Here is a 27,861-nt window from a genome sequence, read left to right on the forward strand (position 1 = left end):
TATTATCTGATAGTATTCTGTGGTTTAAATTCTGAAGATAAAACTTTAACTGGTGGTTAGATTAAAAAATTTGACTCTTGTAAAGCTAACCTGTCGTGTTCTGATGCTTATTACATGTGCGAAGACTCGCACTGCAGGCCTGGATATGCCAGCTCAGCGCGTTGTGGGACATATGACAAAGCTTTTTAACATTTAGGGCTGGATCTATTAATTGTTTGTGTGTACTAAAACGTGTGCAAACTCATTACACACACAAAAAAGTGCAAACTGATTTACTAACAACACACACTGAAGGCTGCGTCTTTTAAAGATGCATAATAGCACATCTGCATTCAGTTAGCACATCTGCCACAATGAATATTCAATATGGGGCATTTGCACACTGTTTTGCGTGTGTTGGGAGGAGAAAATCTAAATATATTAATTTAGCACCTGCAATGTGATCTGTCAAACCTGAGAACAATTCTGCTCATAGAAACTATGCCTATATTTAAAATGTTTCAAAAGGAGGTGCAAACAGTCTGTACGTGTAATTACACACACATGGGTACATTTCTGTGGTGATAAGGACACATCTAAATGAAGTAAAGAGACACAGAGAATGCATTTTTTAATCCTTGTGTTCATATTGTAGTATGAACAAGACAAGGATAATAAAAACATATCCCTCATCCAGCATCTTGAAGCGACTGGAGGAACTCAGTGTGGATTTGGAGCTGCAATGACACAGCTGCTTACAAGTCAGCATTTGTTTTGCATGGGTAATTCCAGTTTACAGGAGCTGTCACAGCTTGGCTCTCCCGAACCTCTTTTTCAGATGTGCTATCTAAATCCTAAATGCCATGTGTCGTCAGATGGCTGATTATAGGTATCCACACATCCATTTAACAAGATCAAACAATTTTTTTCTTTTCGAAACTGGATATCCCAGAGTAATAGGAGCAGACGACTGCACCCATGTGCCGCTTGTGCCCCCACGGACACTGAGCACATATGCAGAAATCATGAACACATGCGTTTGCTGAATGTACAGTACATCTGTGAAGCTAAAGGCACAATTACCTCCATCAAGGAGGTTAGGTTTTTGCTGGCGTTTATCTGTTTTGTGTTCAAGATAACTCAAAAGGTTATGGACTCATTTTCATGAAATTTTCAGGACTTGTTGGAAATGTGAAAAGGAAGAACGGATTTGATTTTGGTGGTGATCTGGATCACCATTTGGATCCAGACACTTTTTAAAGGCCTTGGGCCATGCTTTTCTCGTTACAAATGTCGTGGCATAAAATCTTTGGTCCCACTTTTACAATAAGGCAAGGCAAGTTTATCTGTATAGTGCAAACCTATACCATATAGTGCATTTTGTGTACGAAGTACTTTACATTAAAAAACAAAAAACAAAAAAAACATTACAGGTGTTGTAAAGAAACATGTTAAACATGTTTGCTACATGTTATGTAAGAATACATACATGTACACATATACTCCTTTAGTTTATATTAAATACAATTCGTATGTCACACTGAACATGTTGTGTTTACCCAACTGAAATAAAAATGCATTTAAGGACTTTTTCCCCACAATTTCACATATATCATACAAAAAAATAAAATGAATTTGACTAGACAAGTATATAAACAACACTTTGAGTGAAATGCCTTTTATTTGGAAGCAGTGTGTGTTGTGATTGACTGACAGAAATATGGGGCCCCCACCCTGCGTGCGCTCTGTTTTTCCAGCACAGTATGTAAGACATTTGTCAGCGGCATGCTGATGTGGGGGTGCCCACTCCACTAAAATGACTAAAATGTCCTTCAGGAAGCAGGTTGGAGCAAATTTTGTAATTCATTTTTTTCTCTCTTTTTCTCTCTGGCTCTCTCCTTCACATGGATTACACTCCGAGCACTTTGTCCATTTTGCTCATAGCAAAAAAAACCCAAACATATAAATACTGAATATATTCCTAAATATGAGACTTTGTCATATCTTTTTTAAAAAATTTGTATTTAAATGTTCATCAATTAATCAGAGGAGTCGCCAGATGGTTTCAGCCTGCAGCTGCAGGAGTAAAGCCAAAAGAGCAGGCCAAAATTTCCTCCTCTTCCTCAGCAAAAACCTGCTGCTCCAAGTATCCAACGGCCCCCACAGAGACCACCAAGGTTTGTGTATTAGACAACGTGCATGTGGGTCAGCTAAACGTGATGTATTCTGTGAGTGTGGTGTTTGCCAGATCACAGAAAACGATGAAGCCGCCAATGCGATTGGATCTTGACATACAGAGCAAAGCACTGATGATGAAGAGGAGGAGGAGGTAAGAAAGCACAACACTAAACAAGATGAGACGTTTGATCCAGTGAGGAAGATTCCTGAAACTGACAGCTGCTATCTTCGACTTTCTGTGTCGGTTAAACATTTTACACTCAGTTGATCAGACTTTATTTTTGTGGCAGTTTTGATCTAAACTGAAGGAAGCACAAAGAGCTCCTTTATGAATGATCAAATTCTATAAAATCAGAGTAATTTTCCCAGGAGTGGCAGGAACTCTCAACAAAGTCACACATTTTTATGCCTTGTTTCCATGTAACTAACTGTATTGTGTTTTTTTGTGAAGAATGACATTGACATGCATTTGATCCTCCCTGCTCACCTGTATGAGACTTCAGAAACAACAGCTGCTAAGACCAAAAGAGACAAGGCGGGTCAGAGAGCAGCACAGGACAGAATGCTCCCCGTACAGCAAGGTTTGTGTGGGACACTTTTCATTCACATTCATAAAATATTTTTCCGTTTACTTTTTAATTTCACATTAAAAACATGCAAACAGCAGCTCATGTCATTTCCTTTGGTTTTAAATAACTATTTTACACCATTAAAAGAAGCCGATTTTCAGCTAAATGGGAAAATTACGTTTTCTGTCATCGAGGTCAAAGACCATCTTGAGCTTTTCTACATACGGTCTGTCTTATTGATAGTGATCTAGTGCTTTTATCGGTTCCACTGGACATCCTGTTGGAGTTACACAACTTCACATCAGTTTTAATGAGATGACCGTTAAAATGCTGCAATGGACTGGTGACCTGTCCAGAGTGTACCCTGCCTCTCGCCCAATGGTCGCTGAGATTAAGATCCAGCTTCCTGCAACCCTGAAATGGACTCAGTGGTTAAGAATATAATGGATGGCTGGATGGATGGACAGACGGATGGATGGACTGTTAAAATGGGATGATGCAATATCAGTCTTATTTGGGTGAATTTGAGTCTATTTTGAAATGAATCTGTCTAGTTTTTGGTGTCATTAATTGACCAAAATAGAAGGCAAGTGAAAAGATTCTTCAGCAACAATTTAAGAAATTTTATCTATAATTGATAAAAGCCCCCTGTCTGGGGCTTTTCTGGCTCTCCAGCATGTGTGGCCTGTTTAGACTCCAGATGGCTTTTCCTCATTTGTCTTTGTGCTGCCTTGTGATTGACTGGCAATTTGTCCATTTTGTGCCCCTCTTCTCAACTAACAGAGCAGGTTGGATAGGCCTCAAACTCCCCTCTGCAACTCTTGAACTGGATTAACCAGCTAAAGGATGGATGGATGAATTAAACAGTTTCAGTCCACAACAAAGTTTCCAACCATACTTAAAGCAATTGCAAATTCAACCTTCCTGAACTAAAATGGAAATTTAAGTTTTGGCAGGTAACAGATTTGAATCTTTTTCCTTTATCTGAAAACATCCTTAATGCCTCAGAACAGGAGAAGTTGCTAATTCATACCATCATGGAATATAGCACATCATAGAAAGGAGTGATAACCAACAGAAACATAAATGCAAATTTAAAAAACATGGATTAAAAAGTGCTTTTTTAGCCGTGGCAAGATGAAGGGGCAGAAGGTTCAATCCTCAGGAGGTGTGCCTGTAAAGCATTCCTCCTCATTTCACAAAATGTCAATTCATCTGGAAGGTACAAACTAATGCCAAAGACAGCCAGGCGAGCACGGAGTCCATTAAATCCATGAAGACTCATTTCTGGTTCAGGGAAGAAAATAACACAACCAGTAGAAATAACTCATTTCTGACTGCAGATGCACGATTACTTTTTACGTATATGTATAATAAGTAAGGTTAAAAAATCCATTCAGGAAGTTAATCTCACACTAACCTAATGTGATCTTTCCTGGGAATATTTTAATACAAATTATACTACCTTGCTATTTAACAATTACTCCAGGTTAAAGTGTGAATAAGGAAATGACAAAATATTGGAACCTGAAATGATTTGGAGTACATATTCCCCTCAATTTGTTGGCAGTCAAAAATCTGTTTCTAACCGGGTTGTGAATATATTATTTTAAATCTGTTAACATGCTTGTCAACAAAATCCCTCCAGAGCTGTCAGCCCATGAATATTGCTCCTTTGGGAATCTGATTTTAACACAAATAAACATTTCCCCCAAACAATTTAGAACAGGCAGTGAAGCGCTGCCTACGCATGAGTGTGTGTGTGTGTGTGTGTGTTTTTTTTTTTCCAAATGGCTTTAAAATGAAGCAAACAGAGCTGCAGGTTATGAATTTAAATAAAAATTTAAATGAATGTTCCCCAGAGATTTTGTGAATAATTGAACACTTTTAGACTTGAGCACATAACAGGCAGCAGCCAAACTGTCAACATTTTCTCAGGTTATCGCCGACAATGTCACAAGCGCTGCACCACAGCAACCTTCTGTCATTTCTCATAAATATGTGCACATGTCCCAAGTGTCTTATAGGACATGTGCCGAGTGTCTCAGCATGTTGTATACCACAGATACAACAGACACGAGAGGAAGACTGTCCTGAACATTCACATGCAGTTAAGGCGCTTTCTTGTCAACATTCTGTCACCTGCTGCAAAACACACGTTAGGTGTTTTACACACAAAAATTCTTAATGATAGTTCTTAAAATGTTGTGCTTATCCATATTTTACATCCAAATCCATTGAAAAACCGGATTCTGGGGAGAAATATTTCACAATTTCTCTCTAGAAAATATTTGCTTTCAGTCTGCATACTAGATGCAACTGAAAAGTCTATATTTAATTCATTGAAATAATTAAATTTGTTTATTTTGTGTCAATTCCCAATAACACCCTGCCTTTCGCCCAAAGACTGCTGGGATTGGCTCCAGCTTCCCCGCGACCATTCATCGGACTAAGCAGTTTGGATAATGGATAATTCCCAATAACAGTCATCTCAAGGCTATTTTAAAGATACAGTCCAGTCAGTCCCATTATGATCCAATAAACAGTAATCCAGTCATAAGCTTATTAAATCAAATGAATTGTAAGACAAGTCAGCATTAGTTTAGTTAATTATAACAGTGCTCACATGAAGCTAATTCATAAAAAAAGTCTTGTTTAAAAAAAAAAAGAAAAGATTACATTAACCCTTTGGTGTTATCTAATTTCCTGTCCAGAGTATTCACCAGCTGGTGGTGAGGAAAAACTCCCCATTAACAGGAAACGCCAGGAACAAATCCAGGAAGAACAGCCATATACCTTTACTGGTTAAGGAAGAAAGGACAGGAAAGGGGCAAAAGGACCACCAAAAAGCTGGAACACCAGGTAAAATAATAAAGAGAAACACAAGTTAATCATGTTGGATGTAGAGGCAACTGAAGAACGCAGAAAGTTGCTCAGTGAATGCTTCCCTGCAGCCTGTAGAAGCATAAAGATTAGGACTGCTCAGCTTTATCAATGTCAGACGTAACTATTAGCTTTATTTAAAATGAAAGTTTCAAGCCTGAACATAAAGGTAAACATTCACTGCCTCTTAAACCCAAACTCACAGCTGGTTCTGTAAAAGCAACGTCTGATCACTGACGGCTCTGTCTAACATTCTCTATTTTAGCTCTCTGTTAGGAAAATATGGAGCTATGAGCTTTACAATGCAGCCTGGTCATCAAATGATGGATATTTTAGGAGAAAACTTTAACATTATAATCCAGATTTAAGAGGAAACCAATGAAGAGAAGTTAAAAATGGAGAAACCGGCTGAATCTCATCAACTCTTAAGAGAATTTTGGAACGGCCTAATATTACTTATCAATCAAATTTTATGCATAAGGCACTTTTCATATATTAAAAACATAGCACAAAGTGCTTTACATATGTAACCTCCCCACTCCCATCATATACACACATATATACACTCATATATACAGAAAGAGAAAAGAAAACTTCTGGAGATGTTTCAGTTCTAAATAAATATGACACACCACCAATATCCTCACAAAGTTCACATTGCACAGATTTCCTCAAATGCAACACACATCAAAGATCCAGCTATTTCCGAGGATTTTTATTGTCTTCTAATCAACCCCGTTCTTTAAAAATGTATTCAGCCCCTAAATCTTTAAACGGCAGCATCCCATTCACTTTGATGGTTCCCTGACATCAATGCATCGTTTCACATCACTTCCATGCTTTCCCTTCTCATCATCATCACTCTGTTTCTTTAGACTTCATGATGTACGGGGGGGAGGATGCCAAGCATTTTATCATGCAAGACTACTTAGTTTATCATTTACAATGCCTTCAGAAGTGATGCATTTATTACTGGCTGGTACATAATTTAACACAGAGGGCAGATGTAGGAAGAAGTTTTGATAAAAAGGAAATTCATCAGAGCAGCTTTTGTCTTTTGAGGCTCCTGATAGTCTGTTTGGTTTACATGTAGAAAAGAGCTGCAGGACATCTGAACGGAGACGTGTGTAAACTCATTACTGGCACCTACAGCTGATGCATAACTATTAATCTGCTGCTCTTATTTGTAACTACAGGCTACTGGATATACATACAACCTCTTAATCCAGTGTTTATTGCTCTGTTTAAACTAAACTGAGTCTTTATTCAAACAACTAAATGTTTTTTTTCTCGCTTTGAAAATGTGATAAATACAACTTTTACGTACTATGGTGCTTTATAGTTCAGTTTTTCTTCTCCACATGCACTGAGTGTCCAACTCTGTTTGGTGAGATTTTGAGTATTATTTATGAACATTGATAAATGATCAAACAGTCAACTGGTTGTCTCTGTAAAAAGAGCATGAAGCAAAAATATCATTGCAAATGATTCAGTTTTCACACCCCAAACTAATGCTTGATAATTCATCTGTTGGGCAGGAATTTATCACTTATTAACAAAGAAAAAAGACTGGTAGGTAGAAGTGTATCCCTGTAAAAGCACTAACTTAACTAATTACTTATATTCATGCCAGTAAAGCATCTGTCAAAACACATCCATCAGGGATGTTTTAGTATGTCTGAATACCTTAGTAAAGACTGGACCATGCAGGTGTATCTCCTCCCACACACAAAACACTGCATGTAACTAAGTGGTCAAATGTTTTAGTTATATTCATTTAAATGTTAATTTACCTTATTATATAGAAACATTTCTCGGTGTCTTTTTCAGTGTTTTGCTCTTTCAAAGCTGTTGACTCAGAAGACGACATCAATGAGAAAACACTCAGGAACTGATTTTGTTTTCACTGCTGAGCATCCGTGTGACCGTATTACAAATATATGACTTTACTGTTGTGTTACCTGTGAGCCTCTCAGCTGTTGTATGACGTTTCGATCAATAGCACTTAAAGTGCCATAAGCCTCGGAGGATCCTGGCATATTGACAGGTTGGAAACTCAATAAGCTGCTCACAGCTTTTGTATGTGTTTTGTTTTTTATATTTGCTTACTCCACGTCATTCGAATAATCCACCATCATCTCTTTTCTTTTCACACTACTTGCACGGTCATCAGAGTATGAGTACAGCTGACAGGACTCAGTGGTCCTGGAAGTTTAAAGTGTTAAATCTAAAGAGAAATCCAACCATCCATCCATCTTCTGCCGCTTATCCGGGGTCGGGTCGCGGGGGCAGCAACCTAAGCAGGGAAGCCCAGACTTCCCTCTCCCCAGCCACATTTGCCAACTCTGCGGGGGGGATCCCGAGGCGTTCCCAGGCCAGCCGAGAGATGTAATCCCTCCAGCGTGTCCTGGGTCTTCCCCGGGGTCTCCTCCCCGAGGGACGTGCCTGGAACACCTCACCAGGGAGGCGTCCAGGAGGCATCCTGACCAGATGCCCGAGCCACCTCAACTGGTTCCTCTCGATGCGAAGGAGCAGCGGCTCTACTCTGAGCCCCTCCCGGATGACCAAGCTCCTCACCCTATCTCTAAGGGAGAGCCCGGCCACCCTGCAGAGGAAACTCATTTCAGCCGCCTGTATACGAGATCTCGTTCTTTCGGTCACGACCCACAGCTCATGACCATAGGTGAGGGTAGGAACGTAGATCGACTGGTAAATCGAGAGCTTCGCCTTCTGGCTCAGCTCCTTCTTCACCACGACAGACCGGCGCAGAGCCCGCATTACTGCAGACGCCGCACCGATCCGTCTGTCGATCTCACGCTCCATCCTTCCCTCACTCGTGAACAAGACCCCGAGATATTTAAACTCCTCCACTTGAGGCAGGACCTCACTCCCGACCCGGAGAGGGCAATCCACCCTATTCCGGCTGAGGACCATGGTCTCAGATTTTGAGGTGCTGATTCTCATCCCAGCCGCTTCACACTCGGCCGCGAATTGCTCAAGCGAGAGCTGGAGATCACGACCAGACGAAGCCAACAGGACCACGTCATCTGCAAAAAGCAGGGACCCAATCCTGAGGCCACCAAGTCGGATCCCCTCAACCCCTCGGCTGCGCCTAGAAATTCTGTCCATATAAGTTATGAACAGAATCGGTGATAAAGGGCAGCCTTGGCGGAGTCCAACCCTCACCGGAAACGAATCCGACTTACTACCGGCAATGCGGACCAAGCTCTGACACCTGTCGTACAGGGACCGGACAGCTCGTACAAGGGGGTACCCCATACTCCCGGAGTACCCCCCACAGGAGCCCCCGGGGGACACGGTCGAATGCCTTCTCCAGGTCCACAAAGCACATGTAGACTGGTTGGGCAAACTCCCATGCCCCCTCCAGGACCCCAGAGAGGGTATAGAGCTGGTCCACTGTTCCGCGACCAGGACGAAAACCACACTGCTCCTCCTCAATCCGGGATTCGACTATCCGGCGGACCCTCCTCTCCAGGACCCCTGAATAGACCTTACCAGGGAGGCTGAGGAGTGTGATTCCCCTGTAATTGGAACACACCCTCCGGTCCCCCTTCTTAAAAAGGGGGACCACCACCCCAGTCTGCCAATCCAGCGGTACTGCCCCCGATGTCCACGCGATGCTGCAGAGGCGTGTCAGCCAGGACAGCCCCACAGCATCCAGAGCCTTAAGGAACTCTGGGCGGATCTCATCCACCCCCGGGGCCTTGCCGCCAAGGAGCTTTTTGACCACCTCAGCGACTTCAGCCCCAGAGATAGGAGAGTCCACCCCTGAGTCCACCAGCTCTGCTCCCTCATGGGAAGCCGTGTTGGTAGGATTGAGGAGGTCTTCGAAGTATTCCCTCCACCGACCCACAACGTCCCGAGTTGAGGTCAGCAGCTCCCCATCTCCACTGTACACAGTATTGATGGAGCACTGCTTCCCCCCCCTGAGCCGCCGGATGGTGGACCAGAATCTCCTCGAAGCCATCCGGAAGTCTTTCTCCATGGCCTCGCCGAACTCCTCCCATGCCCGAGTTTTTGCCTCGGCAACGGCCGAAGCCGCATGCCGCTTAGCCCGTTGGTACCCATCAGCTGCCTCCAGAGTCCCACAGGCCAAGAAGGCCCGATAGGACTCCTTCTTCAGCTTGACAGCATCCCTCACTGCTGGTGTCCACCAACGAGTCCTGGGATTACCGCCACGACAGGCACCAACGACCTTGCAGCCACAGCTCCGGCTGGCCGCCTCAGCAATAGAGGCACGGAACACAGCCCATTCGGACTCAATGTCCCCCGCCTCACCCGGGACATGTTCGAAGCTCTGCTGAAGGTGGGAGTTGAAGCTCGCTCTGACAGGGGACTCAGCCAGACGTTCCCAGCAGATCCTCACAACACGTTTGGGCCTGCCAGCTCTGACCGGCTTCCTCCCCCACCATCTGAGCCAACTCACCACCAGGTGGTGATCAGTTGACAGCTCCGCCCCCCTCTTCACCCGAGTGTCCAAGGCATGTGGCCGCAGGTCCGACGATACGACTACAAAGTCGATCATTGAACTGCGGCCCAGGGAATCCTGATGCCAGGTGTACATATGGACACTCTTATGCTGGAACATGGTGTTCGTTATAGACAATCCATGACGAGCACAGAAGTCCAATAACAAAACACCATTTGGGTTCAGAGGGGGGGGACCATGCCTCCCAATCACTCCCCTCCAGGTCTCACTGTCATTGCCCACGTGAGCATTGAAGTCCCCCAGCAGAACAATGGAGTCCCCAGAAGGAGCACCCTCCAGCACTCCCTCCAAGGACTCCAGAAAGGGTGGGTACTCTGAACTACTGTTCGGCGCATAAGCACAGACAACAGTCAGGACCCGTCCCCCCAACGGAGGCGGAGGGAAACTACCCTTTCATCCACCAGGGTAAACCCCAACGTGCAGGCACCAAGCTGGGGGCTGATGAGAATGCCCACACCTGCTCGGCGCCTCTCACCATGAGCAACTCCAGAGTGGAAGAAGGTCCAGCCCCTCTCGAGGGTACTGGTTCCAGAGCCCAAGCCATGCGTCGAGGTGAGTCCAACTATATCTAGTCGGAACCGCTCAACCTCGCGCACAAGCTCAGGCTCCTTCCCCACCAGAGAGGTGACATTCCACGTCCCTAGAGCCAGCTTCTGCAGCCGGGGATCAGACCGCCAGGGTCCCCGCCCCTTGCTGCCGCCCAGCTCACATTGCACCCGACCCCTACGGCTCCTCCCGCAGATGGTGAGCCCACGGGAGGTGGGGCCCATGTAACCCTTTCGGGCTGAGCCCGACCGGGCCCCATGGGCGAAGGCCCGGCCACCAGACGCTCGCTCTCGTACCCCGCCTCCAGGCCTGGCTCCAGAGGGGGGTCCTGGTAACCCGCGTCCGGGCAAGGGAACATTTCTGCCCAGGTTTGTCATCGTCATAGGGGTCTATGAGCCGTGCTTGGTCTGGTCCCTCCCCTAGACACCTGTTTGCCATGGGTGACCCTACCAGGGGCATAAAGCCCCCGACAACATAGCTGCTAGGATCTTCGGGACGCACAAACCCCTCCACCACGATAAGGTGACGGCTCAGGGAGAGGCTAAAGAGAAATGCTAAGACTTAATAAGCCAGTAACAGGCTTTCAAAGACTTTCACAATATAGGACATTAGAGCAGCTGAGCAATAGTCATTGAGGCAGCAGGAACCAGAATATGGCACAAAAAAAATCTTTAAAAAGATGTGAAAAATCTCATTGCTACGTCATGAATGCTGATTATTTTAAAGCTCCAGTTCTGCTTTGAAAGAGATCCATTATAAAAATTTCTAGAGAACTTTAAAAATCAAATGTCAAAATTAAGGGAAGTGATTTCTAACATTTGAGAAATGCAAAATTATTCATCAAATGTTAAACTTGTCTGTTGATTGGAGCAAATGCATGAAGGTGTAAACTAGCAGGACATCAGAACACAGAAAAGGACTTTCACTGTTTTTTGGCAAACAAATACAAACCTCTTTTAGCCCCACAACAGCCCTCTGCAGGCAACAGATGGCAAACCTGGCGAGACTTGGACTTGACTTTGGGACTCTAAAGGGTGCATTCACACCAGCCCTTCTCATTCACATCCTAGTTTGTTCAGAAAGTCTGGTTTATTTGCAGAAGTTTAAATGCAAAATGGAACTGATTGAATCCAAGAAGTGAACTCTGCACCAAAAAAAAAAAAAAAAAAAAGAACCTTAGATGTTAAGTTTACCTCAAATACCAGAAACCCTTCTGAGTTCAGAGACTGTGCATTTACCATCATTTCAGTGCCACTCCACATTATACAGGACTCTTTTCTGCCTTGATCTAAAACCCATCTGTTGTCTTTGGCCTTGACACCTTTACACATGCTGATTTTATTACTTGTTTTTGCTGTATCTACCATTACTGATTTTTTCTTGTCTTCTTATTGTATCTGCCAGAACTTTGTCAAGAACAGTCTTGACTATCTACTAAATCATGACTGACCCATGTTTTAATAAGGATGAATGCACAACACTATGATTTATGGCCTCATGTTTTGTTTTCACATTAGAGATTAAACCAATGAAGACTAATACCAAGCAATGTACACCCTCCCCACAGTGAAGCACGGTGGTGGCCGCACCATACTGTGGGGATGGTTTCCAACAAGCCTGTTTCTATAGCTGATAGATACAACTCATCAGAAGTCTTCATCATTTAATCTGACTGCACTACAGGTTTCTGTGAAATGTGATTATCATATTCTAGAAGTTTCTCCGTGTTGCTTTGCCATCATTTCATCCAGAACTGCCTCCAGGTTAAAAGTGTTTTGAGGATGAAGGTGTCATTTTTTTGTGAGTCCACTCTCGTAATACTTTAGTAACTCATGAAGAGCAAAGAAACAAAATCTGCACCTGCACACAGTTGAAAATCAAAAAGTTTTATTAGTGTTGCCAGAATAAAAGTTTACAAAGAAACCATGTATGATTTTTTTTTTTTTAAATCCTTTTAAAAAATTACTTTTCTGATAAGGTGTAATTGCAGCCTGGTGTGTGGAAGGAAGCTGGAGAACCCGGAGAGAACACACGCATACATGGGGAGGACATGAAAACTGCACACAGAAAGGTCACCGTTTGAGCCCTCCCCCAGCTGAGGATCGAACCAGCGACCTTCTTGCTGAAAAGACACAGTGCTAACCACTACCCACCACGCAGATCATCCAAAGAAACGCATATCAGTGACTCTATGCATGAACGGTTGTTCGTCTCTCTGTGTTGGCCCTGTGATGGACTGGCGACCGCCTCTCGCCTGATGATTATTGGGATACGCTCCAGCTCCCCAGCGACCCTCAATGGGACTAAATGGTTTGGATGATGAATGAATGGGTCTGGTGTGTGCGTTAGAGGTGTTCGGATAATAATGAAATCAGTATGAAAGCTGCATAATGTTGTACTTACTGCGTGTAATATTTGATCATGATCAGTTTTGTTGATGCGGATGTGATAGTTAATGAGACCGCAGCATACAGCTCAGCTTTTACGGACGTTCGTCATCATTTTTCACTTTTGGGAACTGACAACTGGGCTGAAGGATTTTGCAGAATCAGCCATGAAAGCCTCAATCTCTTCCACGGTGCGAGGGACACAGGTCAGCAGCTCTATGCCGTCTGCTGTCACCGCTATGTCATCCTCAATGCGGACCTGCACACACGGGACACAGTGGTCAGTGAAACAGCCGAAAACACAGCAGGAGGCAAGCCGGCTCAGTTGATGTAAAACATGCAGCAGAAAAGCACTTTCTATTCTCCTTTATGAATTTTCTATAAAGTGTTAATGCACAATTCTCTTTGTCACTTCCCCTTGTAGATATCAAAAGACTTCTCTTCATCTACAATCAAACACGTATAAAGCTGCGTAAATTCTTTCTGTCTAAAACAGAAAAAGCAAAATGGTTTTAGTTAGCAAAAAAAAAAGCAAACTGTGTAGTTAATCTTCACAGCTCTTATCAGTTTGCACATTTGGCTTTTATGCACCTTGCAAGTTGGATTATAAAGTGGACTCAGAACAGTTTGCCTCCTGTTCAATACGATACCACAAATAAGTCCAAATAAAGTAGCTGGAGCACACTGACCCCTCCGAAGCCTCGGAAGCGAGCCAGCACTTGGTTGTTGATGAAGCAGCTCTGAGCGGGGTTGGCCAGGGCCTGGTCCAGCAGGTGGTTGATGAAATATATGCCAGGCTCCACGGTGAGGACCATCCTCTCCTGCACCAGACGGCCCATGCGAAGGCTCTGCAGTCCAGGCTCGTTAATGCGCTCAACCCCCTTCAACACATCACATCAGGAGCTTTTATAACCAGTTCTGATAAAGATTAAATCACCTGAAAACAAGAATGAATCAGAAATCATGCTGGCAGGTTGCAGGTTGCGTTAAGGCACAAGATAAAGACTTAGCTTTTAAGCTTTCAGGTGAGACTTGAGGTTCGGTGATAAAGTGAATCCATCTGGACAAGAAAAGGTAAAACGGTCTGGAAAGCTTGACAGAGACGCCGTCTCTGTTCACTAAAAGCTGCACTTTAAGTGAAAATTCAGCAGCTTCACTGGAAACTAGAAGTCACCAGTTCCCAGCCTTTACACTGAATTCACAGACCTCAGCATGAATCATCTGCATTCAGAGTTCACACACACACACACATACACACACTTCACCTTCCCCTCTCTGCTGCGGTCATCCTGAACTTGTTCCTGGAGCTTGACCTCGCCATGTTCCCCTCTCACTTCTGCTCTGTGATATTTCCTCCGCTAAGGAGGTTAAGTTGACCCACCGTTTATCGGTTTGTGTTCAAGATAACTCAAAAAGTTATGGACGGATTTTCCTGTTATTTTCAGGAGTTGTTGGAAATGTGAAAAGGAAGAACTGATTTGATTTTGGTGATGATCCGGATCACTGTTTGGATCCAGGAAGTTTTTAACATTGTGCTTGGCGGAGGTTTGCATCTCTGACTGCTTTTCTAGTTGTTGATGCACAAATATTCAACAAGCAGAAGTGTGTTTCCATCTTCTTACTGCCTCAATCTCTTTACTGTTTTAGCCCAAACTCCAGACTACACTAAAGTGTTCTCACCTCAGGGTAACCTCCCACATCGTGCACATCGATGCCCAGCAGGTGTCCGAGGCCGTGGGGCATGAAGACTGAGCCCAAGTGGACTTTCATCATGTCCTCCACGCTGCCCTGCAGGATGCCAATCTTCACAAGTTCCTCCAGGTGAACCTTGTCAGCGAGGCGGTGCATGGCGGTCCACTTCACACCTTCAAAAACAAATGATCTGTTTTCTCCCCTTTATTGTTAACAACTTTTCAAACGAAATATCACCGGCCATTTAGATCTGTGCTTCACAGCAAGAACGCAAACAATCAGCTTTTACAGCAGCAATGAAAAGTGAACATGTAGCGGAAGTGGGTTGGACAAAAGTTAAAAAAATTTAAAAAAAAAAAAAAAAAAAGAAAGAAAATTGCAACTCTGATTTTTCACCTACAGTATGGAATACTGGAATAAAGTAATAATGATTAAAGTAAATTTTTGTTTCTCTTAAAAATAGAGTAAAAAGAGACCAACTGGAAGTCTACGTGTTTCCAGAAGTCTTCAGACTGTTCTCCAGTGGAACCAGCTGCCAGTCTGGTCTGTGGGACACAGACACCCCCTCTGCTTTTAAACCAGTAATATCACCTTCATAACAGATCAAGTTTATATTCACAGGAGCCTCATGCTAACAGTTTTCTAAGCATACGTAGTAATGATATTTGCAGCTTGTGTTAAATGTTTCGCCAGCAAGCTTCTGGTTTCACTGCAGCAGCAACGTTACGAAGACGCAGATCTTCGATTATTCTTTGATGCGATAACCATTTTCATTTCAAAACAGCGTCTGTGGCGGAGGGAGGGTGTGAAATGTGGGGGGTGTTCAACAAAACAAGATCAGCAAAGTTCATTTCAGTACAGTTAAAGTTTCTGTTTCCTCTGCAAAAGCTCCACTGTTGGGATTTCTGATCCGTTTGCAGTAACAAACTGGTCATACTGGTTCTGCTCATATAATCATGCAAAAAGCCCCCCAACACTAAAGGGCTTTATGACCATTACTTCATGATCTCATGTTATTGTTTAGTTGGGCACATGTGAAGAACAAATATAGAGGAGCATCATATTTTCACTAGTTTTCATCACAGAGTTTTTAATATGTAAGTTATGTGTCTTTAAAGTGATGATGATCACCTGGTCTGATGGCGGCCATGACGGCAAGGGAAGATTTGAGGACAGCCTCATAGATGGCCCTTTGATCGGTAGTGAACTTGCCGTTGGCTGGGAAAGAACAGGTGATGTCTGAGCCGTAGCAGTAGTACTCTCCACCCATGTCAAACAGACTGCAGGGGGCAGAACAGCACAACTGATTAAATGCTTTGGCTTTCATTTTCTGGTGGAGCAGGAATAGATGGAAATACATTTTACAAAAACACATTAAAGAAAAAAAAAAACAAAAAACAAACAACAACAACATATGAAAAGGCTATTTGATCTCATTGACTATAGATCACTAATAATATTTTTAATAGAAAAAAATTATAAATAAAAACAACAACAGCCCATGATGTCCTAAAGTTATAAAATGACTCACCACATGTCTCCATCTTCAATCAACTTGTCATTTGGAGCCCCAGCATGACCATAGTGGAGAACAGAGGAATTAGTGCCCCTATTGGAAAACAAAGTAATGAATTATTAAAAATCTCAAAAACATCAGAGAAGTGGGAGTAAATATGAACCCAGTCTCATGTTTCAAACTCATATTTTAAGCATATTATTATTATTATTCATGTCCACCGACAGGTGCTCAGTAAACATGACCTTTATAGAAAAATGTCAGGAAGCGATTAGCAAAGCTGGTCTGGTAGCTTAATAAAGAAAGTAATCATAAAGACACCAAGTCAGATGGTAAACAGGTTAAACATGGACTGATGAAATCTTACGTTCCACAGATGCAGGTATATGAGGTGTGGCGCATCCCTCCCTTGGTGTAGCAATAATGCTGGAAAAGACTGTAAAACAGAAAGTGACTTTCAGTAAACACAGAACTGATAGTATGAAGGGTTTAAGGGGTCTTTTACCTTTAATCTTAGTTTCTCTCTTTTTTTCCCCCCCAATAAATACAGAATGGAGTACGGCTGTTTTTCTGTCAGTGGCATTGTGGATGTTTGAAGCAAAGGAAATGATTTAACACACCAACCGACTTCAAAGTGCAACCTGACTGATGTGTTTCTGATAGAATAATAAAACTGTTGTAGCAGCGGGAGTGGGAGTCATGACATTTCCACTGTTTCCATTCAACCCAGCATTCTGTAATCCCCACTGCCAGTCGAGAATCACCTGCTGCTCGCTTCTCTTAAGAACGCAAGACTGAGCTGCGGTCATTATTTTTTAGCAAGACAAAAAGCAGTGTGATTCCTGGCTTGAACCAGTATGTTGAAGTGTCCTCTGGCAACCAGGAGAAACACAAAAAAACAAAACTGTACCAACCAAAGATATTGATTAGAAAGAGAAGTGCTAAATGGAACTGTGTAGTACGTAACCAACCAAACTAGAAAAGTGTGAAATGAATCTGACCAGACACTGATTTAGTCGTTAGCGTCATATCAACTGAATGTCAACCCAAATTACAAGGTAGGAAGAAATTCTGTTCACTTCAGCATTTAAATATTGTGTGTTTGAGAACAATACAAGAGTTGTGAGACGCTGTGTTTCCATGTTTATTACTAAATGTGACTCTAGATGTCCGAACACTAAATCACACAGCTTACCTCTCCATTTCATATTCTTTCTGTCCAGGTTTCACATGCTTCATGATCTGCAGGGAAAAGGGGTGGAATGATGAGAGAAAGTATGACAGCACTGGGTAGAACTGTCATGAATTCATTAGAAATTAATCTCAGTGTTCAACATTTAGTCTCCATCAATCTGATAGCAAGTTAACAAGAATGAACTGAAAAACCAAGATCCGCTCGGCCTTTGAAACATCATTAATATAACTCCATCTGGCGACGTAGTTTCCATTTTCATCATAGCAAAAGTCTAAACTGGATGCTGTCAACTTAACCGACACACGTGCAAAGGTAAATGCTGTGTAAGTACACACACACACACACACACACACACACACACACACACACACACACACACACACACACACACACACACACACACACACACACACACACACACACACACACACACAATAAGAAGCATTTTGTTTTTCCTTTCAACTGCAGGAATGTAACAAATACATGTTGTGGCATGAAAAAGATTTTTTTTTTTTTAATTTAATAAAGTTTACAATAAACTGAGCAGAAAAATCACAATAATGACTCAAGGAACTTAAATTTAATTGGGTAAAATGAAGTTAGACACTGTCACAAAATCATCATCAGGGTTCATCTGTGCATTAAACTCCAACAGAAGTCAAGTCCCTCACTGCACCAAAATGAATGTGTGTTTATATAAAAAAACTCAGACAGTACTCAGATGTGAACTAAAAAATTTTGCAATCGTATATGTTCCACATGTATTAATGCATTTACAGCATTTCCACACCATTTCAGAGACATTAAACTCATCTGCAATTTTGATATTTCTCTTTATTTATAACATAGATGTTTATAAATCCTTACAAGTGGTCCGTCTCAGCATGGAGGATCTTACCATTTTGTGAGCTTCACTGGAAATCCGGTTAGTGTAGCGCAGGACCTCCAGCTCCATATCAGTCTTAATGAGACGACTGCAACCACAAACACAACAATAAGTAACCAGCAGATTCTTTCATTACTAACACAGTGGCTCAGAACAACAAACATGTAAAATCTGTGCTCTGATGACTTCAATAGATAGGAAATTCAGATTTATCTCTGGAATATGTAGTATTATTAAAGTGACTGTAGTCTTTGTTCATTCAAAGCAGGCACCTGGTTCATACTGCGCTTTATGTATAAACCTCTGAAATGTCAAGGCACTAAAGACAACAGAGCATTTGTACAATATCAGAATCTACCAGGCGGCACTAACTAGTAGAAACACTAAACACACTTTTTAAAAAAATAATATCAATAAAAAAAGTCCATTAAAGAGTGCCTTATTAGCTGTGGCAAGAAGAAGAGGCAGAGAGTTCAATCAAGCTCTGCTCCCCGGGAGGTGTGCCTGAAAAGCATTCCTCCTCATTTCAGGAAATGTCAATTCATCTGGAGGGTGCAAACTTTAATGCCAAAGACGGGCCGGTGAGCACGGAGTCCATTAATTCCATGCAGACTGATTTCTGACTCAGAGGAAGAAAATAACGCAACCTTAAGAGAAGACGCTGTTTCTGATTTCAGAAGCATAATTACCTCCCAGGGCAGGTGGAACTGACAGGGTCTATGAGGATATTTTACTAAAAAAACATTTAGCTCTTAGACTGGACTTTCATCATAATATTATAGATTTTCTTTTTTTACATACCATTCCACAATGACTGGATGTAAAAGGCTGTTGTTCACTTGGAAGCTGATTAAAAAGAAACAAGAAGGTGAAACATTACTTAGACGAAATGCAGTGTGCTGCAAACGGTTTGTACAAACTACAGCAGACCTCACAGAAGCAGGTAAGAATCACTGAGAGAGAAAAAAAAAAACTACAGTCAAGATAAAGAGATAGAAAAGAGCAAACATGTCCCCTTACAAGCAATAGCAAGATGTTTTTCTTCATTAAATGATATTTAAACAAGGTGAATCAGCTCCACTCAGTATGCAGAACAAGCTCATTTATCTTTGGTTATAAATGGAAAATTAACCAACATCCTCAAACAAAGTATGGTTATGTCACTGCAGACTAAACATACCGACTAATTCCTTCAAAGGAGGCTTCCCGGCTGATGCTCCCACTATCTGTGTTCTGTCCTCGCTGCAGGAAAAATAAGAGGAATAAACAAATAATTACACCTCTGCTTGAAAAGCTTGAAATGTTCTGCTTATATAGGTAAATTCTCTCAAAGCATAACGCTGTGATCAGGTAAATCTAACAAATTTCAACCTCATCAGCTGTCAGTAGGTATCAGTTAGGTTACCAGTGTAAGGAGGAAGGCTGGTTTCAGGTTGGACAGGACATCAACAATCTGCAGGAGTGCACAAAGGAAACAATTAGAGGAGTTACAGCAGCAGCTTTCATTTATGCCAGATTTCCAGCTGTCTGTAAAGAGCATCACACTGGACGACTCGCGAGATGTTCTTACTCCTCTCCCAACAGCCTGAGATACATAACAGATCTCTGATATGGTGTTCAGCGACCACATGTTGTAATTTAATACTAATATGCAATATAACAGGAAAAACACCACGTAGGACATTAAATCTAAACGTTTTAAATGAACTAGACGGACTTTTGGTTGTAGTTTGGTTACCGTTACAATACTAGTCCTGCAAAACTAAAATGTTAAGTCATAAAGGCTTACCATGTATCTTGCATTATAACTATGTGACATGCCATTAGTCTTTTTCTTCCTGGTAGATATTAAAACTTCTCTTCTGCTCAGAAGAGAAGTGTATCAAACATGTCCCGTTGGGCTTTGAAGGGTTCAATTTCAATCATCCCAATAAGTGTGTGCAGCAGGTTATTTAGCTTAGCAGATGGAAAAGTGTGTATGCAGCCACATCTCTCTAAAAGGGAATATTAAAAGAAAAACTGTCAGAATAATTCATGTTGTGGTTTTGACAAGAAGAAAATACTCAACTTCTGTGTCCCTACAGGCAGCTGACAACATCATTTTACCAACATCTGCTCTTAGCTTTAGTGGACGAGAGTGTGAGATGATAACATCCCTGAATGTTTTGGATTTAATCCCACAGAGTTAAGATACTGTTAGACTCAGTTTCTTAATCCTACAGTCCAATTAAGGGTTACTGTTGAAAATGTGTTTATTAAAATAACGTCTCAAAACAGATGTCAATAAAATAAAATAAAATAAAATGCATAAGCTGCAGCTTGACTTGTTGCATGCTAAAAGCGCTTTTTGCCTTCATTATAGTAAATTTGTCTCCAACATCGGCCCTGAGCCGTCAACCCGAGAGTATCGCTCTGCTGGGAATCTGCTGTCGACACTGATAAACATTTCCCCAAACTCTCAGAACAGGCAGTCAAGCCTGAACATGAGCGTATTTTCCCAAACTGGCTATTATATGGAGCAAATGGAGCTGCAGGTTACAACTTCAAATTAAATTCCAAATGAAAGTGGCCCCCCCGTTGATCTTCTTTCTGTCTGTCACAGTTATTCACAGTGAAGTCAAACACGGCCCACATTTTCTCAGATAACAGCCAACAACGTGACAAACAGCCTCGTGGAGACTTGTGGAAATACATGCACCAAATGTCCAATCACATGCAGACACACAAAAGATTGGTTCAAATTTAAACGCATGTTTATTTCTACATGAATCCATTATTAAAATGATGAGATGATATTATCTGCAAAAACAAGGACGTTAATCACATTTACTTTTGAATAAGGTCATGCTATAACGTCCTTCATTAATATGTTATACGGAGGCACTAATGTCTTCTGATGTGAATCACAGCTCTACGACTCGCCATGAAGGTTCAATTACTGCACAGAAAAGGTCGCATGAGAGTGGCTGTAAAAAACAAACACAGACTTACGTCACAGGTGTAATGCACCTCATCAACAGCATATTTCTCCTTAAAGTGCTCTTTTGGAAAGATACTGTCGACAGATGCAAGAAGAAAAACTTAAATAACCAAATGAAATTAACATACATTTAAGATAAAGTCTGCAGAATCAGGTGCAAATAATGTTTAGCAGGTTTTATTTTGCCAGAAAACGGGAAAATTCTGGACAAAGTCTGGAAAAAACAATACTGTGGAAACTGAAGATGGTGACTGAGGGTACACACTGACAATAATTCTTTATAAATGATTAAATATAATGTATCCAGAATCATAACAAAATAAACTAGGAAAGCAGTAAAGCTTATCGGCAAGGAACTTGCAGCTGGCAGAGGACTCTGACCAGTACCTGCAGTCATCACACTGGAGCTGAGAAAGACTTTGGACGAAGATGATAACCGGGTAAAGGCCGCACATTGTGAAGTTCCTCTTATTTGGACTTTAGTTTTTAACATAAAGCTGCTTTAATTAATTGTATTCACATTCAAATGCAGCCAGACTTGTGTGGAAATCAGCTTTATAGTCATTTTTAGTTATCTGGAAAAAGCAACTAAAACTGGAGTAATAACATGAATAGGATTTCATAAACTTCTTAAACTGATTTTAAAATTAAAATTAAATTTCAGAGAATTGAAGTTTAGATATTATAGGAGAAAAAAAAAGCATGAAAAAGGTTCAGATTATCTCCAGATCATTTTGTCCTATAAGTTGATTCATCTCATCTTGCACAGAGCTTCATGATAATAGGGTCTGACCAGTTTATGTGCAACGCCCTGCTTCTGCATCAGTTTACTGCTAGCTTTAAAGAAAGCAGGAAAATACACAACTCCGAACTGTTTATCAGCAACTTCTCTGCAGCAGGCCCATATCAGCTGTCGATATCTGCATATTTAATGGAACTGTTTCCTTTCCGTAAATGTTACAAAAGGGATGGGAGTTGTGAATTAGCTTCTTATATACTTAATATACAACTTATCAGTGGTTCTGCATGTCCTCTAACTTTGAACTGTCTATGACAAATAAACTAAGAAATAGGTTTTTAGAATCATCGTGTGAAACATGCTTCAAAACAAGAGCTTTGTGTGGTGGAAAAAAGCTAAAGTGGTTGTTGGCTGCATTTTCTGGAAATTAAATACAAACAGGCAGTAAAGGTGGGAAAATGACATTTACAGCTTACATTCGTGGACTAGCTGCTGATGAGTGTTGGCAGTGTACACAACTCTTTGAGGATTACTGTGACTTACTCTCCCATCCAAGTAGCATAGCTTTCAGGCAGTTTAGGAACAAAAAGGATGGATTTCCCAGAGTCGACATCGACGGCTCCGTAGCAGTCAGGCTCAGTCACTCCAAACGTCCAGTGGAAGAAAGACTCCTGCACAGTTCAGTGTCAGACGTTGCGTTAGAGGGACAAAGTGAGAAGTATCAGATGGTTCACTGACTGGATCCATTTAGGAAAAGAAACGTGAATAAGTTTAAAGAAAAGCCTTGATTATTAGGATTCATGTTTGAACAAAACTGCAGTTGTTTGTTTATGTTGTAGTGGCAGAAAAAGTGACTTCTGTGCAGCTTGGGAGGACGGGCTGCAGGTTTATGTAAGAATGAAGAGATCATGAAACTGTTGAGGTTTTATCTACTCTGATCAAACATCTTCTGGCTGCTTTCCCCCCCCAACAGATCAGACACAACAAACAGAGGAGACTGAGCCAGGACATGTAGAGGGGACATAAACGTACGTGGACAGGTAAAGAATTGCCAGCCTACAGACAACTCACCTGCCTGAAGACAACGTCCGTGTCCGTGCAGTACCTCTGCTTCTGCTCTCCCCCCTGCAGCACCACCACCGACTTTGGCACCACATCGTCTTTGGCTTTCAGTCCCTGGCACAGTCTTCTACGGTTCTCAGCAAAAAGGGCAGCGGACACCCTCAGGGTGTCATTACCCATCCAGTAGACCGATCTGAAAGGACGGGAGAGACAGAACATCTCAGAGGGCTCAGACTGGAGATAACTGGTGGGATTCTGGATTCACTGGAATTGAGATGATATCAACGAACATGTCTGCATCACCAGAACTGCAACAACTGGGACCAGTCACGTTCGATAAAAACTTTTATTTCTGCTGAAAAAAACTGCTTTGACATTAAAAAGACACCTGGTGTCATATTTTCAACAAGATTTTCTTTTTATTTCCATCTTTTAAAAGTCTTAAAATTTAAATTCAGCTCAGGAAAAGGAGGAAAAAGACAGTAATGACCATGGAAGTACCTCGTAGATAAACTTAAAAGTATTAGCTTTAATTAGCCAGTATAAGGCTTTTAGTTGTCATTTCAGAAGCAGATGGGGGGGTTGGTGGGGTGGGTGGCTTAAAGTTCATGAAAAAACCTTGAGCTTCTGCATATTATAGTGGTTTACTGTGTTTAATTATGTCTTGGGGCTCAACTTTAAAAAAAACTAATTATTTTTTTCTTTTAAAGTCAAACACATTAAGAGCTTTGCTCCTAGAAATTTGCAGCATCCCAACATCTACCAGTGAAATGTTCCACATTCCCACAAGCTGCAAGACAAACCCGCTCTCCTGCATTGTGGCCTAAAAGCTGCATGTAAACTTTATCCAACCACATGACTTGTTTTTTTTAATGCAAACTGGTTTACAGAGGAATTTGCACACTGCTGATGTGATTTTTATATGCTGATGATGGAGTGACAGTTTGTTTTTGTGAAGAGTGAGAAGACTAAATGATCCCATGAAAAGTCAAACTGGATATCTGTCAACTCCAGACACAGTATAATGGTGACTTTCACTGGACTTTATGGTCTCAACAAGGTGCACATTTACCGTACTCTTAAATTATCCTTATCAATAGTGTGTCCTATATACAGGATGTGTAAAACTACAGACTTAATTTCAGTGAAGAAAAAAAAAAAACAGAGGAAAAAGATAGGAAGTAATTACTGAGGTCAAGTCAAAGCACAAACAGAACGAGAAAAGATGCAGTGTGCGCGCCAGGCCTCGGGTGGGCCGTGAAACTTTGCAACAACACAAGATGCGTGCCACATGCCCATAAGATGTGAAAACACAACAGAAGTATTTGCGTGTCAGCCTTTAGTTATCTGGCACATGTAACATCTGTGTTTTTGCTGTTGTCAAATATTCTACCAGACAAAGGTTTGGCTTCAGCAAAGGAAATAAACTGAAAAGCACAAACACGACATGAAAGTCATTGTTGATGTTCTGCTTTTCACAGGTTAACCAGGGTCATCTTAGAGAATGAACATGATCAAACCTGCTGAAATGGAAAAAAAAAAAAGCACAGATTGTAACTTGTTACAAAGAACTTCTTAAGCAAAGTTATTCAGCTGCAGCAGGAATCCAGAAACAATCCAGTTTGTTTTAACAGCTGATGATACACACAGTCAAGTGTATTTGCTCCAAACCAGGTAAAGACCCCCCCCCCCACCTTTTTAAAAAAAAAAATAAAATATTTAAGCCAGTCTGAAAGTAATCCTCAGTATTCGTTCAGTAGATTTCCGTCTGAAGAGGTGAGTGAACCACAGCTTTGCCTCTGTTAAGACGCAGGTCTGACATGAGATAGTCAAGCTTGTAAAGGACAGGTCTCTGATAGAAATTTCAGTCCCTGGCTCTACAGATAAGATAAAGAAAACACAACATGTCTAATTCCACTTTGGCTGAAGCAAAGGTTAATCCATAACCTCACACACTTTTATGGCTTGAGGATTTCTATATTACTCACTGTTAGCTGAGTACACAGAGTTAACTGTGTCATAGATGGGATAGATACCTCTAACACACACACACACACTATACTGTGTAACAACACACACATTCCAGTTTTAGTCCATAAAAATAAACTGAAATGTAAAACAGGGTCTTCAAGTTACTAATTAAACTGCTAATTTGGAAGGCAAAGTTTTGAGTATACGTGAAACAAGATTACATAATATTCTGCAGTGTCTCTGTCTTAGTTGTTGTAATCGGTTCCTCTTTGGCAGAGATCAGTCTGTACATGCTGACAACTCACATTATTCTGGGAGATTAAATAGTTTATTATTGCATGTGTTTAAGTAGTAATTACCAGAAAACAATAAAAGTTTTATCATAATTACTGCCTGGTTTACCTCAAGTCATGTTTACAGCAAGCAAAAGATTTTTCTTGTTTCACGACAAAACAAACTTTTAACTTAAGTAGTTTGTAGATTTCAATGCATGAAAATGTCTTGAAGGTTGACACGGTAAAAGTAAAGACATATAAGAAGTTTCAGCTTTGTGATCCTAGTTATTTTAAGGCAGAAAAAGACCTATTTTGGGCTGATCGTGGTTTGTACTTCATCTTATCCACAAGGACAAAGAAAATTTGAACATGAAATCTACTGTTTTTCTATTTTTCATCTCACACTCAATCATTTGCATTAATAAAGAAAAAAGAAGTGATGCATCACATGGTTATTTATGTCATAGACCAGCAGTAACTTTTAGAAGGAGATAAATCCATAATCCATTGTAACGCAGGAATGTTAAAGATAAAGAAGAAACGTACAGTAAACGCACCAGTAATTCAACATTAGCTTATTTTCGGGTCATTAAACTGCATAGCAATAAACTGTTGCCTATAACTCATGTGTTTCTGTTTGAAGAAGTTGAAATTGGCGCATAAAATATGTTTAAACTGTCCTGAGATGAATAATAGTGAGATCAAATTTCCTGCATGAGACAAATCCACACATCACGTAAATCACGTAACTTAGCAACAAGGCTCGCGCTCCGCTTAAAAATATCCGTACATGGCGGCTGTTGTAATAAATATACATCCATTATCTACATAACTTTAACTAATATAACGTTTTCAAGTGTTGCCGCTAAAGTGAACTCACCGTGGTGTTGCAGCCATGACGATGCCTGGGTTCAGACTGTCATGTGCTGCTGGAGTCACGTGAGCTTATACCGCTACATCAGCTGATCTGGCGCTTTGCTGCCTTCACGTTTTCAGGACATATCAGCTTCAAAAGAGAAACAGGGTTCAGAAGACTTGCAGAGCTGTCTCTTTCACAAATAACTGCAGGCTAATAAATTCTAGAGTTTAAGTAGTTTTCTGTGGGTTTCTCTGGGTTGCTGGTTTGTTTCCCACCACTTCAGTGTCTCCCTGTTTTTTTACGAATATCTTTTAATGTGTGTTTTTATTCATATTGACTTAAAGGTTGATATGATTAAAATTTCATGCTAATAAAAAAGTGAATTAGTAAAATCAAGGTAATGCATTTACCACAGATCTCTGATGATGCAACTGTCCAGTTACAGACAACATCTGGAAATGGGTGAAGTGGGTGTTTGGAGGAGGACTGGAGAGATAGTCTATGGGTGATACAAAATGGTACTAAAATTAAAAAAAAAAAAAAAAAAAAAAAGTAAATATAAAACAGTGATCTGTGGAAACATGTACATTGTCTGTAGGATTTTCACTCTAACTGGCTTTATTTTATTTATTTTTTTAAAAATATATAAATTTTGTCCTTCATCTTTCATCACCACACTGCAGCACACAATTCACTTTGATAGTTTTTGACAGCCGTGCAAGTGGAACGATGCCTTCAAGTTTCACAGTGCTTTCATGCAAATACTTTGTAGTGTGCCCCACTTACCTCTAATGATCATAGTCTCATTTTCCAGACTTCAACTGCTTAATGACGTACTACAGGGAAAAAAAGATGTTAAATGTTAAATAATTGTTAAATCATGCAATGAATTACTACCGATTCAGCAATTTCCATGTTTTTCATTTTTAAAAATCCCTATATGAACAGGTTAATTATTACTAGTTGTTATTTAACTTATTGGCAACCTGTCAGGGTGTACCCTAAAACATCACCACCACCACCAACAAAACATAACTAATGGTTTAACAACTTTTATTGCTGTATTATACGTGAAGGGAGTCTTTATTCAAACAAACACTTTGAAAATAGGATGTCAGCTCTTATCACCATTGGAACTTCTCTAAATTCTCTCCACACTATTACGTCCACAAGTTTCCATTTTGACATGTGATGAGCATCTGACTCAAAATAGCTTTTGATCCTGATATATTGAACTATGTATTCAGAGCGTAAAAGAGCATTGTTCTCTTACAGTTCATTGACTTCTTCTTTCAAAATACCTAAGGGGGAGTGATAAGCAAGAGGAAACAATATTCACACCAGAACTTTTGCCAGATGACTGATTTCTAAACCACAAATAAATAACTTGTTAACAATCAACAGATGGATAACACCATAAATTGGATATTTTCTTTTTTGAAACCAGGAAGTAGTATATTCTCGCATACAACACACCTGCTGTTTAAGTAGTTTTTATTATTTGAATGAAAGCATTTTTTCCCCGCTAAATGTTTCAGTGATATGCAGTGTTCTTTGATGTAATTCCTAAACTAGCCATGTGATGGCGACAGAGTCAAAACAATTTGAAGGTTATTTAGCAGAGTGATGTTTCA

General features: G+C 41.1%; 1 protein-coding gene across 2 annotated transcripts; it reads right to left on the bottom strand.

The window, feature by feature from the left end:
* Positions 1–12,535: 12,535 nt before the first annotated feature.
* Positions 12,536–26,285, bottom strand: pepd (peptidase D). 2 transcript variants are annotated; one of them, XM_079245359.1, is made up of 15 exons: positions 26,249–26,285; positions 23,132–23,315; positions 22,604–22,731; positions 21,333–21,396; positions 19,747–19,794; positions 19,522–19,583; positions 19,143–19,187; positions 18,354–18,429; positions 17,456–17,502; positions 16,628–16,696; positions 16,276–16,353; positions 15,876–16,024; positions 14,733–14,917; positions 13,742–13,933; positions 12,536–13,311 (listed from the first exon to the last, which is right to left on the bottom strand). In XM_079245359.1, exons 1-15 carry the CDS (start codon positions 26,263–26,265, stop codon positions 13,171–13,173), a joined length of 1,485 nt encoding a protein of 494 aa, XP_079101485.1. In that variant the 5' UTR covers positions 26,266–26,285; the 3' UTR covers positions 12,536–13,170. The 2 variants fall into 2 exon arrangements, with proteins under 2 accessions (XP_079101485.1, XP_079101486.1); XM_079245360.1 differs by lacking the exon at positions 26,249–26,285 and adding an exon at positions 24,817–24,836.
* Between the last annotated feature and the right edge of the window lie 1,576 nt (positions 26,286–27,861).

This window comes from Telmatherina bonti (assembly GCF_933228915.1).
Source record: "Telmatherina bonti genome assembly, chromosome: 1".
NCBI classification, from domain to species: Eukaryota; Metazoa; Chordata; class Actinopteri; order Atheriniformes; family Telmatherinidae; genus Telmatherina; species Telmatherina bonti.